Below are 14,723 nucleotides of genomic sequence, written 5' to 3' on the forward strand. Positions count from 1 at the left end.
GGGTGGATTGGAATACTGAAATCTTTTATTTCTTGATTTATTGTTTTGCACTATACATGTTATTTACTCCTTTATTTATGCAAAAAGACCATGTAATACTTCGCTCTGGATTTCTCTTACTTTTGCCATTTGCCATGAGTTTAAGTACCCAGCAGTATAACATTTTCTTAGACATACATAATTTTGTGAAAAAGATCCCTTATCTGAATAATTTTTAACAGATTTGGTCTAATGATGATGATGATGATCCAATACAACAGCCAGCAGAGTGACCTTGTCTTCTGTGGACTCATCTTGTTGTGTTTCAAATAATAATAATAATAATAATAATAATAATAATAATACAAAATCCAGCATATAGATCCCAGTTGCTGTGACATACAGTGTTTTTGTGTCAGTAAAATAATAATAATAATAATAATAATAATAATAATAAAAAGAAGAAGAAGAAGAAGAAGAAGAAGAAGAAGAAGAAGAAGATCGGCACACTGGATGCAGTGCCTAAAGACGTTGGCCTGCACTTAAAAACAATTGTCACTGAAAAAATTGCCATCTGTCATCTACAAAAGGCCCCCCCTTTTCGGATCTGCATGCATTATTCGCCAATACCCCACACAGTCCTAGACACTTGGGAAGTGCCCAACAGGTGATCAAATACAAAGGCCAGCATAGTAATCTTGCTTGCTGTCTACTAATCTTGTTATGTATCTAATAATAATAATAATAATAATAATAATAATAATACTTTATTTGTATTTCACCATCTCCTCGAAGAGACTGAGGGTGGCATATGGTGTGGCTTGACAGATGTTACCATGCATTTCCTTTTCAAAACCTGCAACAGAAATTGTAGGAGTAAAAATATATATGGAACAATAGAATTTGAGAGATGCTTATGTACTTATAGTAGCATCCTAGGTCATGCTAGACTCTGGAAAAGGCTTGTAGTTGAATGCGAACAAATGCTCTCATTTGAAGAAGATCACTTACATTGTAAATATCACTCCGTACAGGCTAATGACTCAACTCTATCAGCACATTGCGGCCTTTGTGTTTGCTGTCAAGGAGATCAATGAAAACCAGCACCTCTTGCCCAATGTCACCCTGGGTTTCCACATCTATAACAATGGTTTCAGTGGAAGTTGGTCCTATCTTGCAGCGATGGAACTGTTGTCTAGAGGGCACCAATTCATTGCCAATTACGAATGTGGCATTGAGAATCTCCCAGCAGCGGTGATTGCGGGGCCAAACACTGACTATTGTCTTCACATGTCAACAATCCTGTATATATACAAGATGTCACAAGTAAGATGTGTACAAAGCATAGGTCTTTCATTCTCCATACATTTTAAACTGAAACAGTAGATAGGTGGATAGATAGATAGATAGATAGATAGACAGACAGACAGACAGACAGACAGACAGATAGATGATAGATAGATGTTTTTGAATGCTTTTGATCTGTTCAGGTTTTGCGTGAATTCCTATATTGCAAAATACGCAGGATATAAATGAGTGAAATGTTATTAATACTAATGTCAATGTATATGAAATGTTGAAACTTAATCAGATCCTTTGTGTTTAATCATACAAAATATATAAATAATATGAAGTTGATTCCTTCTCAAAGACAAATAATTTGTGACCGATGTCAAAAATACTGTATATACTGTATATGTGATGTTTTGTACTATCAGGCACTAACTACCTCTACCAATGTGCACCGGCACTTTCTTGCTAGTGTGCCTATTCCCAACTGAGCCATTACACATTGACTCCCATTTCATATCTGCCCCAATGAGCATAAATCCCATTATTATGTTTCTAGCTTGCTTGTGCAGTTATGTCACAACAATATTTTGCTGAATAGGAATGAAATGAAACTACTTTATTCTATTTTCCACATATGTACTGTATATATTCAAGTATAAGTCTAGTTTTTCAGCCCCCTTTTTAGGCTGAAAAGCCTCCCTTGGATTATACTTGAATCAAGGTTATTTATTATTTTACTCTATTATTATTATTATTATTATTATTACATTTATATTTTACTCTATTATTACATTTATTATTTTACTTTGTTATTATTATTATTATTATTATTACATTTATTATTTTACTCTATTATTAGTTATTATTACATTTCCATTATTTTACTCTATTATTATTTTTATTACATTTACTATTTTACTCTCCTTATTATTATTGGAAGGATATGTAAGCACATTTACCTTGAAGAAGGTTAGAATAGTGGTTTAATCAGAGTTGGACAGTCTTATCTTAAATTACAGTTTTATGTAAATATTCAAAAACATTTAACTTACTGATGCCTCAATTAATATAATTTTATTGGTTTCTATTTATATTTTGATATTTACTAGTAGCTGCTCCATTTCCCACCCTCGGCTTATGCTCGAGTCATAAAATTAGGTGCCTCGGCTTATAGTCGGGTCGGATTATACTCTAGTATATATGGATAACTATCTTTTTCATATTAAGGTGATGAAGTCCACAAGAGAAATTAGAGACATAGACTGTAAGGAGAAATATAATACTCTGGAGACTTTCATGCAACTTTGAGACTTGCTTAAAATAGTCACACATTTAGAACAGTGTTTCTAGGAAGGGTAGTGGGTACAAATAATACAAAATTGTTGTTAATATTTAGTAGACATTATGCCTTGATATGTATGTACTTTATCATACCTTACAATGCTTTGGATTCATTAATTTTGGATTCATTAACAGCCTGTGCTGGACGGGGTCGCACTCCCCTTGAAGGCGCAGGTTCGCAGCTTGGGTGTGATCCTGGATTCATCGTTGAGCCTGGATCCCCAGGTTTCAGCGGTGACCAGGGGAGCATTTGCACAGCTTAGGCTCGTGCGCCAGCTGCGCCCGTGTCTCGGGAAGTCTGACTTGGCCATGGTGGTACACGCTCTGGTCACATCCCGCCTTGACTACTGCAACACTCTCTACGTGGGGCTGCCCTTGAAGACGGCCCGGAAGCTTCAGCTAGTCCAGCGCGCGGCAGCCATGTTACTAACAGGAGTGGGACACAGGGAGCACACAACACCCTTGTTGTTCCAGCTCCACTGGCTGCCGATCTGCTACCGGGCCCAATTTAAGGTGCTGGTGTTGGCCTACAAAGCCCTAAACGGTTCCGGCCCAAAATACCTTTCTGACCGCATCTTGGCCTATGAGCCCACGAGGGCCTTGTGATCATCTGGGGAGGCCCTTCTCTCGATCCCGCCTGCCTCACAGGCACGTCTGGCGGGGACGAGAGATAGGGCCTTCTTGGTGGTGGCCCCCCCGGCTGTGGAACACCCTCCCTGTAGACATCAGACAGGCACCCTCCCTTATGTCATTCCGCAAGAGCCTAAAGACATGGTTATTTGAGAGGGCGTTTAACTAAGTACTATGACAATTGGCAATGATGACTGGAACGGAATACGGATTACGAGATCGGTTCACGATTCTATGATGAGACGGCGCGGATGATTTAGTGTAGTTATATTATTGTTATATATTGATAGTTATACTGTCATTTCTTTGTGTTCTGCTTTATTGTAAACTGTTTTTTACATGTTGTGCACCGCCGTGAGTCGCCCTAGGGCTGAGAACGGCGGTCAACAAATGAAGTAAATAAATAAATTTTATACCTTGTGTGATATATGTTAAACCAGCACTTGTGTATGTATATTCATATGTATAACACTTAACATAAATTCAGCCTTTCCTATTCACAGTTGGTATCCACAGATTCAATCATCTGCAAATTTGAAATACCCCAGCCCCCAAAAATATCCAAATAGCAAACTTTGGGTGGGGATTTTTTTTTTGCCATTTTATGTAAGTGATACCATGCTATTACTCCTTTGTATATAATGAGATTTAAATATTAATAGATTTTGATATCAACTTTTGATTCATATTTCATTGGCATTTATGTTTGATATAACTTCAGTTCCTCTCTATTTTTATCTCCTTATAGCTCATCTTTGGATCATCTCCTGTGGTGAATAATGAAGTACAAGGTCGTTTCTTCCACCGTATGTTCCCAAACATTGGTTATCAGTATGAAGGGCTAGTCCAGTTACTCTTGCATTTCGACTGGATATGGATTGGCGTAGTTTCTATGGATGATGATACTGGAGAGGGATTTGTACAAAACGTTCTTCCCACATTTGCTCAGAAAGGAATTTGCTTTCAATTTGTAGCGAGGTTGCCCCAAATTACCTTTGGTGAATTAATAGATGGATATAATGAAATTATCATGCTTCTTAGTAGAAGTACTGCCAATGTGGCGGTTGTGCATGGTGAAATTCATACTGTTATGACAATAATATTCATAGAAAATATTGTAGAATTGTTTGGTACACTCCTGCAAAGGAGGCCAAAAGTTTGGATTATGACAGCTCAGATGGAGTTTTCATCACTTTCTCATCATAGAGACATGAGCATACACTTCCTTCATGGGGCTCTATCCTTTGCAGTTCATTCAAAGGAACCTTCAGGATTCAGACAGTTCCTACAGACACAAAACCCTGCCTTAGAAAAAGAAGACAAGTTTCTGTGGGCTTTCTGGGAAGCTGCATTTAACTGCTCTTTGTCTGATCGTTTGTTGCGTGAGGAAGATGAGGAAGATAAGCCACCCTGCACTTGGAAGGAGAAGCTCGAGACCCTTCCTGTGTCTGTTTTTGAAATGAGCATGACCAGCCATAGCTACAGTGTCTACAATGCTGTCTATGTAGTTGCACATGCTTTGCAGGCCATGTATTTATCCAAATTCACACGCAATCCAGTGCTGAATGGTGGAAGAGAGAAACTTTGGAATATACATCCATGGCAGGTACTCTCACTAATGCAGAAGAGTTTATTGGTTGAATAGCACCGTGTAACAAAATTTGAAAAAAAAAATCTGTTTCTGGGTTAAAAGTGTAATATCCCATTTAATTGTGTAGTACTTACTTTGAAAGTGGTTGTTATGCTTCAGAAACTTCATTTTTGTGGCTGCCACAAACTAGGTTGAATTGTATTGTCGAAGGATTTCATGGCTGGAATCACTGGGTTGTTGTAGTTTTCGGGCTATATAGCCATGTTTCTAGGACATGGCCATATAACCCGAAAAATCTACAACAACTATGTTGAATTGGTTGAGACTCTAAGAGATATTTATTGAAAACTATTGCAAAATGTGTTGCAGGATGTCCTGTAAATTCATATTTTTGCAGTTTAATAATTCACCACTGGGACCACCTTGATTGGTTTGTGCCAGAGTCTTTGCAGTTCTATCTTTAAATCCTCATATCGTGTCAACTTTTCCAGTTGCTTCTTGTCAATTCTGCTGTCATCTGGGATTGCAACATCAACATCATATTGTTATTATTATTATTTGATACATAGCAAAATCATTGTGCTGGCTTTTGTATTTGATCATGTGTCAGACACTTCCCAAGTGTCTAGGACTTTCTAATGTATCGACGAATAATGTGTGTAGATCTGAGTAAAGTGGCCTTTTGCAGCTGACAGATGGTAATTTTGTCAGCGCCTATTGTTTTGAAGTACAAGCCAAGGTCTTTAGGCACTGCACCCAGTGTGCCAATCATCACACGGATTACCTTTATTGGCTTGTGCCAGAGTCTTTGCAATTTTATCTTTAAATCCTATTATTATTATTATTATTATTATTGTTATTATTATTGCAAAGGCTGGGTGGCCATCTGTTCAGGGTACTTTGATTCTGCCTTTACTGCAGGGCAGAGAGGGGTTAAATTGAATTGCCCTGGTGGTCTTCCACTTCCATGTCTTCATTTTGAGTCTTTCTTTCTCTTTCTTTTTGCCCCACAAACAAGGTATGTACAGTGTACATAGGAATTTGATCATTTTTTTCAATTAGTTCACACAAACATTCTCCATCCATCTGCCACTTATCCAGCCCATATGTCAAATTTTAAAATGCAATGCAGCCCCTAAGTGTCCATAAGTTTCTTGGGTGCTCCACAAGATACTTTTCCTTCAAAAAGAGTTCTACACCTTTTGAAATTTGGGGATCCTTGATTTAGATAAGTAATAATTTGTTGTGTTTTTATATTAAATTGTATTGATAGTGTTATATGCAACATATATCAACTTAGTACAACTCAAGATATTTTCACCCAAAGTATGGGCACAAAGCTTTTCAAGGGCCAGAGTTCAAGTGGGGATGTATGCTTTCGTGAAAGTACTTACAGTATATATTCAAGTTTAAGCCGACCCAAATATAAGCTGAGGCACCTAATTTTACCACAAAAAAACTAGGAAAACATATTGACTCAACTATAAGCCAAGGATGGGAAATGCAGCAGCTATTAGTAAATTCAAAACAAAAATAGATAGCAATAAAATTACATTAATTGAGACATCCATAGGTTAAATGTTTATGAATATTTACATAAAACTGTAATTTAACATAAGACTTTCCAACTCTGATTAAACAATTATTCTAACCTTCTTTAATGTAAATGTGCTTACATAAATTTCCAAAAATAATAGAGTAACATAATAAATGTAATAAAATAATAATAATATAGTAAAATAATGGAAATGTAATCATAATGAAGGAGGGATAAGCCTAAGAAATATTAAAAATTAGAAGCTTTACCAAAATATTAGTATAGAGTTCATGAAAAGTGCAAAGGCTTCGGCTGTGTTAGAATATTAAAAGCTGCTGTAATACTCAGCTTACATAGGAAATTGGCTTGTGGAAATTGGCACAGGGGTGGAAATTGTGGAAATTGTGGAAATTGGCACAGGGGTCTGCAGGGCTGTTCCAGTTCAAATGTAGAAAAACGGTACGTGGTTTCAACAGCCAAGTGTGTCAAGAATAACAGGAAGCCAAGTTCACAACAGTACTTCCATTACAAAAATAACTTTGTTTATCTGAGTGTATAAAAGCTTGCTGAAATCAACGGGGGGGGGGGGGCAGCCTTTTTGCAAGGTACTGACTTGTGTGCAGTACAACAACAACAACAACAACAACAATTCTTTATTGATTAGTCAATTGTGTGCAGTACCAGCTGCTCGCCTCGGTAAGACCATGCCAAAATAAACCTTGTTTTTGTACTTCTCCTGAGACTGGGTGTTTATCTTTCTGCCTCCTGTGACCAGACCCAATGCAGAGACCCTGAATTGGGCTCCTTAACAATAACAGTAATAATAGAGTGAAATATAAATGTAATAACAGTAATAATAGAGTATAAATAAAATAAAAAATCTAATAGTAACCATAGTAAATAAAGGAAAATAATAAATGTAATAGTAATAAGAATAGAGTAAAATAATAAATGTAATATAATAGTAATAATAATAATATTAATAATAATAACAGAGTAAAATAATAAATAACTTTGATTCAAGTATAAGCCGAGGGGGACTTTTTTAGCCTTAAAAGGGGGCTGAAAAACTAGGTTTATACTCGAGTATATACAGTACAAATGTGGGAAACAGAATAAAGCTGTTTCATTTCATTCCTATTCAGCAAAATATTGTTGTGACATGACTGCACAAGAGAGCTCGAAACATGATCATAGCACGTTAGGATTTATTCTCATTGGGACAGATACAAAATGGGAGCCAATGTGTAATGGCTCAGTTGTGAATAAGGACACCAGCAAGAAAGTGCCGGTGCACATTGGTAGAGGTAGTTAGTGTCTGATAGAACAAAGCAACATTTTGAGTTACATTTCCATTTTTCTATGGATCTCTCCATAATTTCCTTCTTACTCTCATTTAGATCCACTGGTTTCTGAGAAGAGTTGCATTTAACAATAGTGCTGGGGAAGAGGTTTCCTTCAATCAAAATGGGGAATTATTAACACATTTTGATATTATGAACTGGGTCACATTCCCAAATGGGTCTTTTGTTAGAAGAAAAGTTGGTACAATTGAACCTCAGGCTCCTGTAGACAAGATGTTCACCATTCAGGAGGATGCCATTGTGTGGCCCAGCATCTTCGACCAGGTAAGCTCACTTTCACAGCAAAGCCAGATACTTCTGCTGTGATGAAAATTATTATTTAAATGTTAGAGATGGCCTAATGACCTAAATGGATGGGCCTTGGGGTCCCTTCCAACTCAATAGAGAAAGAATATTAATTGGATGTCATGAGAGTTTCTATGGTGCCTTTCTGCCCGTAAGAAGGGGGTCAGTCTAGATGTCCCTTGATGGTGTCTGTACTATGATTTCGGTTCCTGGAATATAATTGACGTTCCTAATTGGTTCTGTCATAAAAATATGGTGAAGGTTTATTTATTTATTTTATTTATTCATTTGCTACATTTGTATACCACCCCTCTCAGCCCGCAGGAGACTCAAGGCGGTTCACATGGCAACAATTCAATGCCAACAACATCATAAAAACATTTAAAACATTTAAAAGCATTAACATATCAATTAAGACCATAACAATTAATAAAAACAAATCATTTTGTCTCTTAGATAAATATGTAGCCCGATCCCATAGTGCAATTGTTCCATAATTCTATGTCTGTTACACTTCCTTTTCAAACGCCTGCTCGAACAGCCAGGCTTTGACTTTTTTTCGGAAAGTCAAAAGGGATGGAGCCGATCTGATGTCCCTAGGAAGGGCGTTCCATAGCCGAGGGGCCACCACTGAGAAGGCCCTGTCTCTCATCCCTGCCAAACATATTTGTGACACAGACGGAGTCGAGAGCAGGGCCTCCCCAGACGATCTTAGCCTCCTGGGTGGTTCATAAGGGGAGATGCGTTCAGACAGGTAAGTTGGGCCAGAACCGTTTAGGGCTTTATAGGCTAAAGGCAGCACTTTGAATTGTGCCTGGTAGCAAACTGGCAGCCAGTGGAGCTGGTGCAACAGAGGAGTTGTATGCTCCCTGAGTGCCGCTCCTGCTAGTAGCCTGACTACCATCCATTGGACCAGTTGAAGCTTCCGAACAGTCTTCAAAGGCAACCCCATGTTGAGCACGTTGCAGTAGTCTACAGGATGCAACCAGAGCGTGGACTACTATGGCCAAGTCAGACTTCCCAAGGTATGGGCGCAGCTGGTGCACAAGCTTTAACTGTGTAAATGAAACAACATTTAACTGAAACTTGGGGTCCAGGATCACACCCAGTCTGCGAACCTGCATCTTCAGGGGGAGTCTAACCCCGTCCAACACAGGCTGTAACCCTATGCCCTGTTCAGCCTTGCAACTGACCAGGAGTACCTCTGTCTTGTCTGGATTCAATTTCAATTTGTTTGCCCTCATCCAGACTGTCACAGCGGCCAAGCACCAGTTCAGGATCTGGACAGCCTCCTTAGTAGCAGGTGGGAAGGAGTGACAGAGTTGGACGTCATCTGCATACAGGTGACACCGTACCCCAAAACTAGATGATCTTCCCCAGCGGTTTAATGTAGATGTTAAACAACAAGGGGGGCAATTTATTGCAGTTTATCACACTGCAAACACTTTGTCTTTGCACATTGTGCATTGTTGAGTCTCCACCAATTTAACAAAGTTCCTGCCACAAAAGCAAAGTTTCAGAAGTAGTACTTTCAAAGTAAATATGACAAAATTAAACTGGAAATAACACTGTCAAAGTTGGAACAGATTTTCTTTATTATTAAAAAAATGTTGTTTATGAAAGCTTTGAAAATTTTCCAAAAATCCATAGATAAGTGAAATGTTCTGAAATTTGGTGGGCTAACAGTGGTAAATGTGTTCTGTCATTGTAGCAAGTTTCGCCCCAATAGCTTTAAAAATGAGGAAGATAGAAACCTCTGAATTTTCCCCAATTATAGTAATTTAATAATGCCCAATTACTGTAACAAAATACGAGGGGTATTTTTTAAGTAAGGTCCATTTGAACATAAGTACACAACCAAAGTTTATTTCAAAAAATTAAATTTATTTTCAGAAAGTACATTCTTCACTCTATTTTTTGACATAGTTGCCAAGTTTGTTCAAACACTTATCATACCTCTGAACCAATTTTAAAATACCCTCTTCATAAAAACTTGCCACCTGCTCTGATAACCAAGAGTTCACTGTAATCAAAGAAGGGCAACCGGAGCGGTCCTCATCATGGATGTTGTCACGGCCATCTTTGAATTGTCGTACCCACTTACGCACTTTGCTTTCACTCATAACAGTATCACCATACACTTCACAAATCTGTCGATGAATTTCTGCAGCAGGCAGGTTCCTTGCTGACAGAAAACGTATCACTGAGCGAACCTCACATGCGGAGGGTGAGTTGATAGTCTTAAACATTTTTAAAGCACAGTACAGAACTGTACAGGTTGGCTACAGAGAGGAAACTGAGCACAGTTGTTCCCGAGGCATGCACTCGTTGCGGTATGCGCATGAACGACTAGTGTCTACAACAAAACAGACCTTACTTAAAAAAATACGTAGTAACAAAATTTCGTTAGTCTTGTTACAGTAGGAAATAGAAGACCCTGAATTTCCCCAATAATAGTAATGTATGTGCAATTACTGTAACAAAAGAGTAACAAAATTTCATTCATCTTGTTATTTGCCAAAAATCTATAGATAAGAGAAGTAAAGTAAAGCTAAATATTTCCCCTGACATTAAGCCTAGTCATGTCTGACTCTGGGGGGTGGTGCTCATCTCCATTTCTAAGCCGAAGAGCCAGTGTTGTCTGTAGACATCACCAAGATCATGTGGCCGGCGTGACTACATGCAGAGCTGTTACCTTCCCGCAGAAGCGGTGTCTATTGATGTTATCACATTTGCATGTTTTCGAACTGCTAGGTTGGTAGAAGTTGGGGCTAATAGCGGGAGCTCACCCCGCTCCCCGGATGTGAACCCCCAACCTGTCAGTCAGCAAGTTCAGCAGCTCAGCAGTTTAACCCGCTGTGCCACCAGGGGGTTAAACTTTGATAATTTGTCAAAAATCTGTGGATAAGTGAAATGTTCTGAAATTTGGTGGGCTAACAGTGGTAAATGTGTTCTACCATTGTTGCAAGTGTCACCCCAATAGCTTTAAAAATGAGGAAGATAGAAACCGCTGAATAGTAATGAAATTTTGTTAGTCTTGTTACAGTAATGAAATTTTCACTAAGCATACTTTAGAAACACTTCAGAAATGAAGCACCAGCGCCCCCCAGTTTTGTAATTACTTTTGGACCATTTTTAATGTATCACACATCCCTAGTATCTACTGTATTTGAGAGTACCCATTGGGAGTACCCATTGCTACAACTGGCTTGGAAGACCAGAAATAACTAAATACCTTTCTATACTTGCAAAAAAAATAGGAAATATTTATTTAAGGTAAAACAAATAAATAGGGAAATCAGGTTTGTGAGGTGAATGTAAAATGTAGAATAATGTAGTAAAAAACACAACTTCCAAGGGTGGCTATTTCACAGGTTTTAATCTCTCTTGCAAGCATGCCTTCTCTTCGCAAATAGTACTGACATATTATTAGTCCAAAGCTAATTGCGGTGGCACAATGGGTTAAACCCTTGTGCCAGCAGGACTGCTGGCTGAAAGGTCATCGGTTCGAATCTGGGGAGCAGGGGGAGCTCCCGTCTGTCAGCTCTAGCTTCTCAGGGATATGAGAGAAGCTTCCCACAGGATGGTAAAACATCTGGGCATTCCCTGGGTGACATCCTTCCAGATGGCCAATTCTCTCACACCAGAAGTGACATGAAGTTTCTCAAGTCGCTCCTGAAATTGGGGGGGGGGGGGGGGGAACAACTTCAAAGTACTTGGTTTTCCTTGCATAAATGACATGTTTCACACTATTTTCCTGTTCTAGAATGAAACAATCTTTAACTCCTGCCTTTTTGTTGTTATTTGTTTGTTTTCTTTTTAAATGGGCAGATGCCGCCTCTCTCTAAATGTAATGATAAATGCTTGTTGGGCTTTAGTAAAAGAAAAAAGAGGGGAGAACAATTTTGCTGTTATAATTGCATTTCATGTCCAGAAGGCAAGATTTCAAACCAGACAGGTAGGAAACATAATATTCTATATTTCTCAGTAGAATTAGGCATTCTAGATTCAGAACCTAGATTTTCAAAAGATGGTCAATATGAATATGTTCTCCAGTTATTACCAGTTAGCTATGTCTGGTGTGCTATAAGAATTGTGGATGTAGGCAGGAGATTAACCCGTAGCATATTCTCTTATTTTTCATGTGAAATCTTATTTGGTCCAATTAAAAGTATGTGGTGGGCTACATCTAGGTATGTTCTCAGTGGAACAGGAATATGACCTCACATTTGGTTGACCTGAGGAATAAACTCTGGCAAAAGGGGGGCAAGTAGACTACAACCTTATTATTCTTTATAGCCAGAGTATCCTTCCAAAGAGGTTAGCAAAATTACAAATTTGTCCACTCTGAACAGGCGTTGACATCTACATTTGCCAAGAATCCATTTGTAGAGCCACCTCAATGTGCAATTTTCCACCTTGAAAAGTGCATATTGGTATCTTTCATAGAGAAGCCTAAAGATTGTGTAAAACTACACCTCCCAGAATCCTATAACATCAAACCATTGTACTTAAAGTGTTGTCATCATATGCCTTAATTCTGTAGTCTGGTCGAACACATAAGAGATGAGTTTTCTTTCTACACATTGGACCATGGATTTGGAATCATACTTGATTATGTCTTTTTGCAAATACAATGAATTGTAAAGGATATTGGCTTGGTTTTCTGTTACTGAGACAATATAGCTGAATGCACAAGACCTAATAATAATAATAATAATAATAATAATAATAATAATAATAATAATATAATAACTTTATTTATACCCTGCCACCATCTCCTGAAGGGACTCGGAGCAGCTCATAAAAAACACAAAATAATGCCATGACAGAAACAGCATACATTTACATAAACAACATAAATTTGCATAAAACAACATACACTTACATAAGACAGCATACTAATTTAAACCCTGCCAATTAAAAATCCAACAGACACAGCAAGGCTGCAGATAGAAACAAGGATTTCAGATAATTTGGCAAAAGGTAAAGCTTGTGGCGGAATGAAAATCACGCATAGTTCGCCTCTTTACCAATCCTGTCTTGCTAGAGAAAATATATGCCACACAGATGATCAGTAAAGAATAAGGTGTTTACTCTTGCAGATCAACATATATACAGTCATGTGAACAGTTGCATTGACTCACACAATGTACTTTGAGAGAGATTCAAATCGTCCTTAGAAGATCATGTGAAGGATCTTCTTCTAGCAGCCCCAGAAGCAGAAAATATTGTCTTGGTAAGCTCCTGCACAGAAAACCTCAACATGTAACTGTTGCCAAAACTCCCAGGCTCAGCTAGCTTCTCGGGCGTAGCCCAATCAATCAGCTTCATGCTTTGCATTTTTCAGTTTACACACTCGCCAACTAATTTTTACATGCTCCAAAAAGATTTCTTTTCTTTTTCAGACATGGATGCATGCTTTGAATGCCCTGGATATCAATATCCAAATGATGACAAGGATGGATGTCTCCCCAAAGATATCACCTTCTTGTCTTTTGGAGAGCCCCTGGGAATCATTTTAACTGTGTTTGCTCTGAATTTTTTTCTCATCACAATCTTCATTCTGGGCATCTTCATGAAGTACAAGGACACTCCTATTGTCAAAGCAAACAATAAGAACCTCACCTACATTCTCCTGACTTCCCTCCTGCTTTCCTTCCTTTGTGCTCTGCTATTCATTGGCCGACCTGGGAAAGTGGTATGCCTCCTGCAACAAACTGCTTTTGGCATGATTTTCTCAGTGGCACTTTCTTCCATTTTGGCCAAAACAATAACTGTCATTCTGGCTTTTGTAGCCACCAAGCCAGGGTCCAGGATAAAGCGATGGATGGGGAAGCAATTGGCATATTCCATTGTTGTTTTCTGCTCCTTTTTCCAAGCTACTATTTGTATCAAATGGTTGGTCACCTCTCCTCCATTCCCAGACCTTGACATGTACTCAGTGACTCAAACAATTGTACTCAAATGCAATGAAGGCTCAGCTGGTATGCTTTATGCTCTTTTGGGTTTCATGGGTTTCCTCGCTCTTGTCAGCCTCACTTTGGCTTTCTTAGCCAGGAACTTACCTGACAGTTTTAATGAGGCCAAGTTTATCACCTTCAGCATGTTGGTCTTTTGCAGTGTTTGGCTGTGCTTCATCCCAACATACCTGAGCACGAAGGGAAAAAGCATGGTGGCTGTGGAGATTTTCTCTGTCTTGACTTCCAGTTTTGGTTTATTGGGCTGTATCTTTTCACCAAAATGCTACATAATTTTAGTGAAGCCTGAGCTGAATACCAAGGAACATCTAACGAAAAGGAGAAATCAAAGACTTGCCAATCATTCAAACACAAATACAAAAAAAATGTAAAAATTGATGCCCACTAGGCTTGTGAATGAATTCAGTTTGGTCAGTTCTCTTCGGCCAATCCGTCTTTTTCGGCTTGTTCTGCTGGCTGTAATGGTAAGGGATCAGGCACCTTGTTTTTTTCTGGCTTGCACCGGGTGTTCCAGGGAGTGCTGCTTGTTGGGCCAATCAGAATAGAAGAACGCCGTGATGTGTCTTACTAAAGCCGTGTCTATTTAATGGGACAAGCACCCATCTTGCTCTTGTGTCCTGGCTCTAGAGAGGTGCTTCACTCCAATTGCCTTGTTGTTCACTCTCAGTTTTTTGTATTTTTTGTTTTTGGTCTTGGTTTGGCCTCTCTCTTGAAACTTTTTT

General features: G+C 38.6%; 1 protein-coding gene across 1 annotated transcript; it reads left to right on the forward strand.

The window, feature by feature from the left end:
* The first annotated feature begins 1,017 nt into the window (after positions 1–1,017).
* LOC137097321 (vomeronasal type-2 receptor 26-like) lies at positions 1,018–14,372 on the forward strand. The gene is made up of 5 exons (XM_067469584.1): positions 1,018–1,305; positions 3,992–4,849; positions 7,772–7,999; positions 11,852–11,978; positions 13,429–14,372. The coding sequence occupies exons 1-5, from the start codon at positions 1,018–1,020 to the stop codon at positions 14,370–14,372; spliced, it is 2,445 nt and encodes an 814-aa protein (XP_067325685.1).
* Positions 14,373–14,723: the final 351 nt, after the last annotated feature.

The sequence above is a fragment of the Anolis sagrei genome, chromosome 6, assembly GCF_037176765.1.
Source record: "Anolis sagrei isolate rAnoSag1 chromosome 6, rAnoSag1.mat, whole genome shotgun sequence".
In the NCBI taxonomy this organism is placed as follows: Eukaryota; Metazoa; Chordata; class Lepidosauria; order Squamata; family Dactyloidae; genus Anolis; species Anolis sagrei.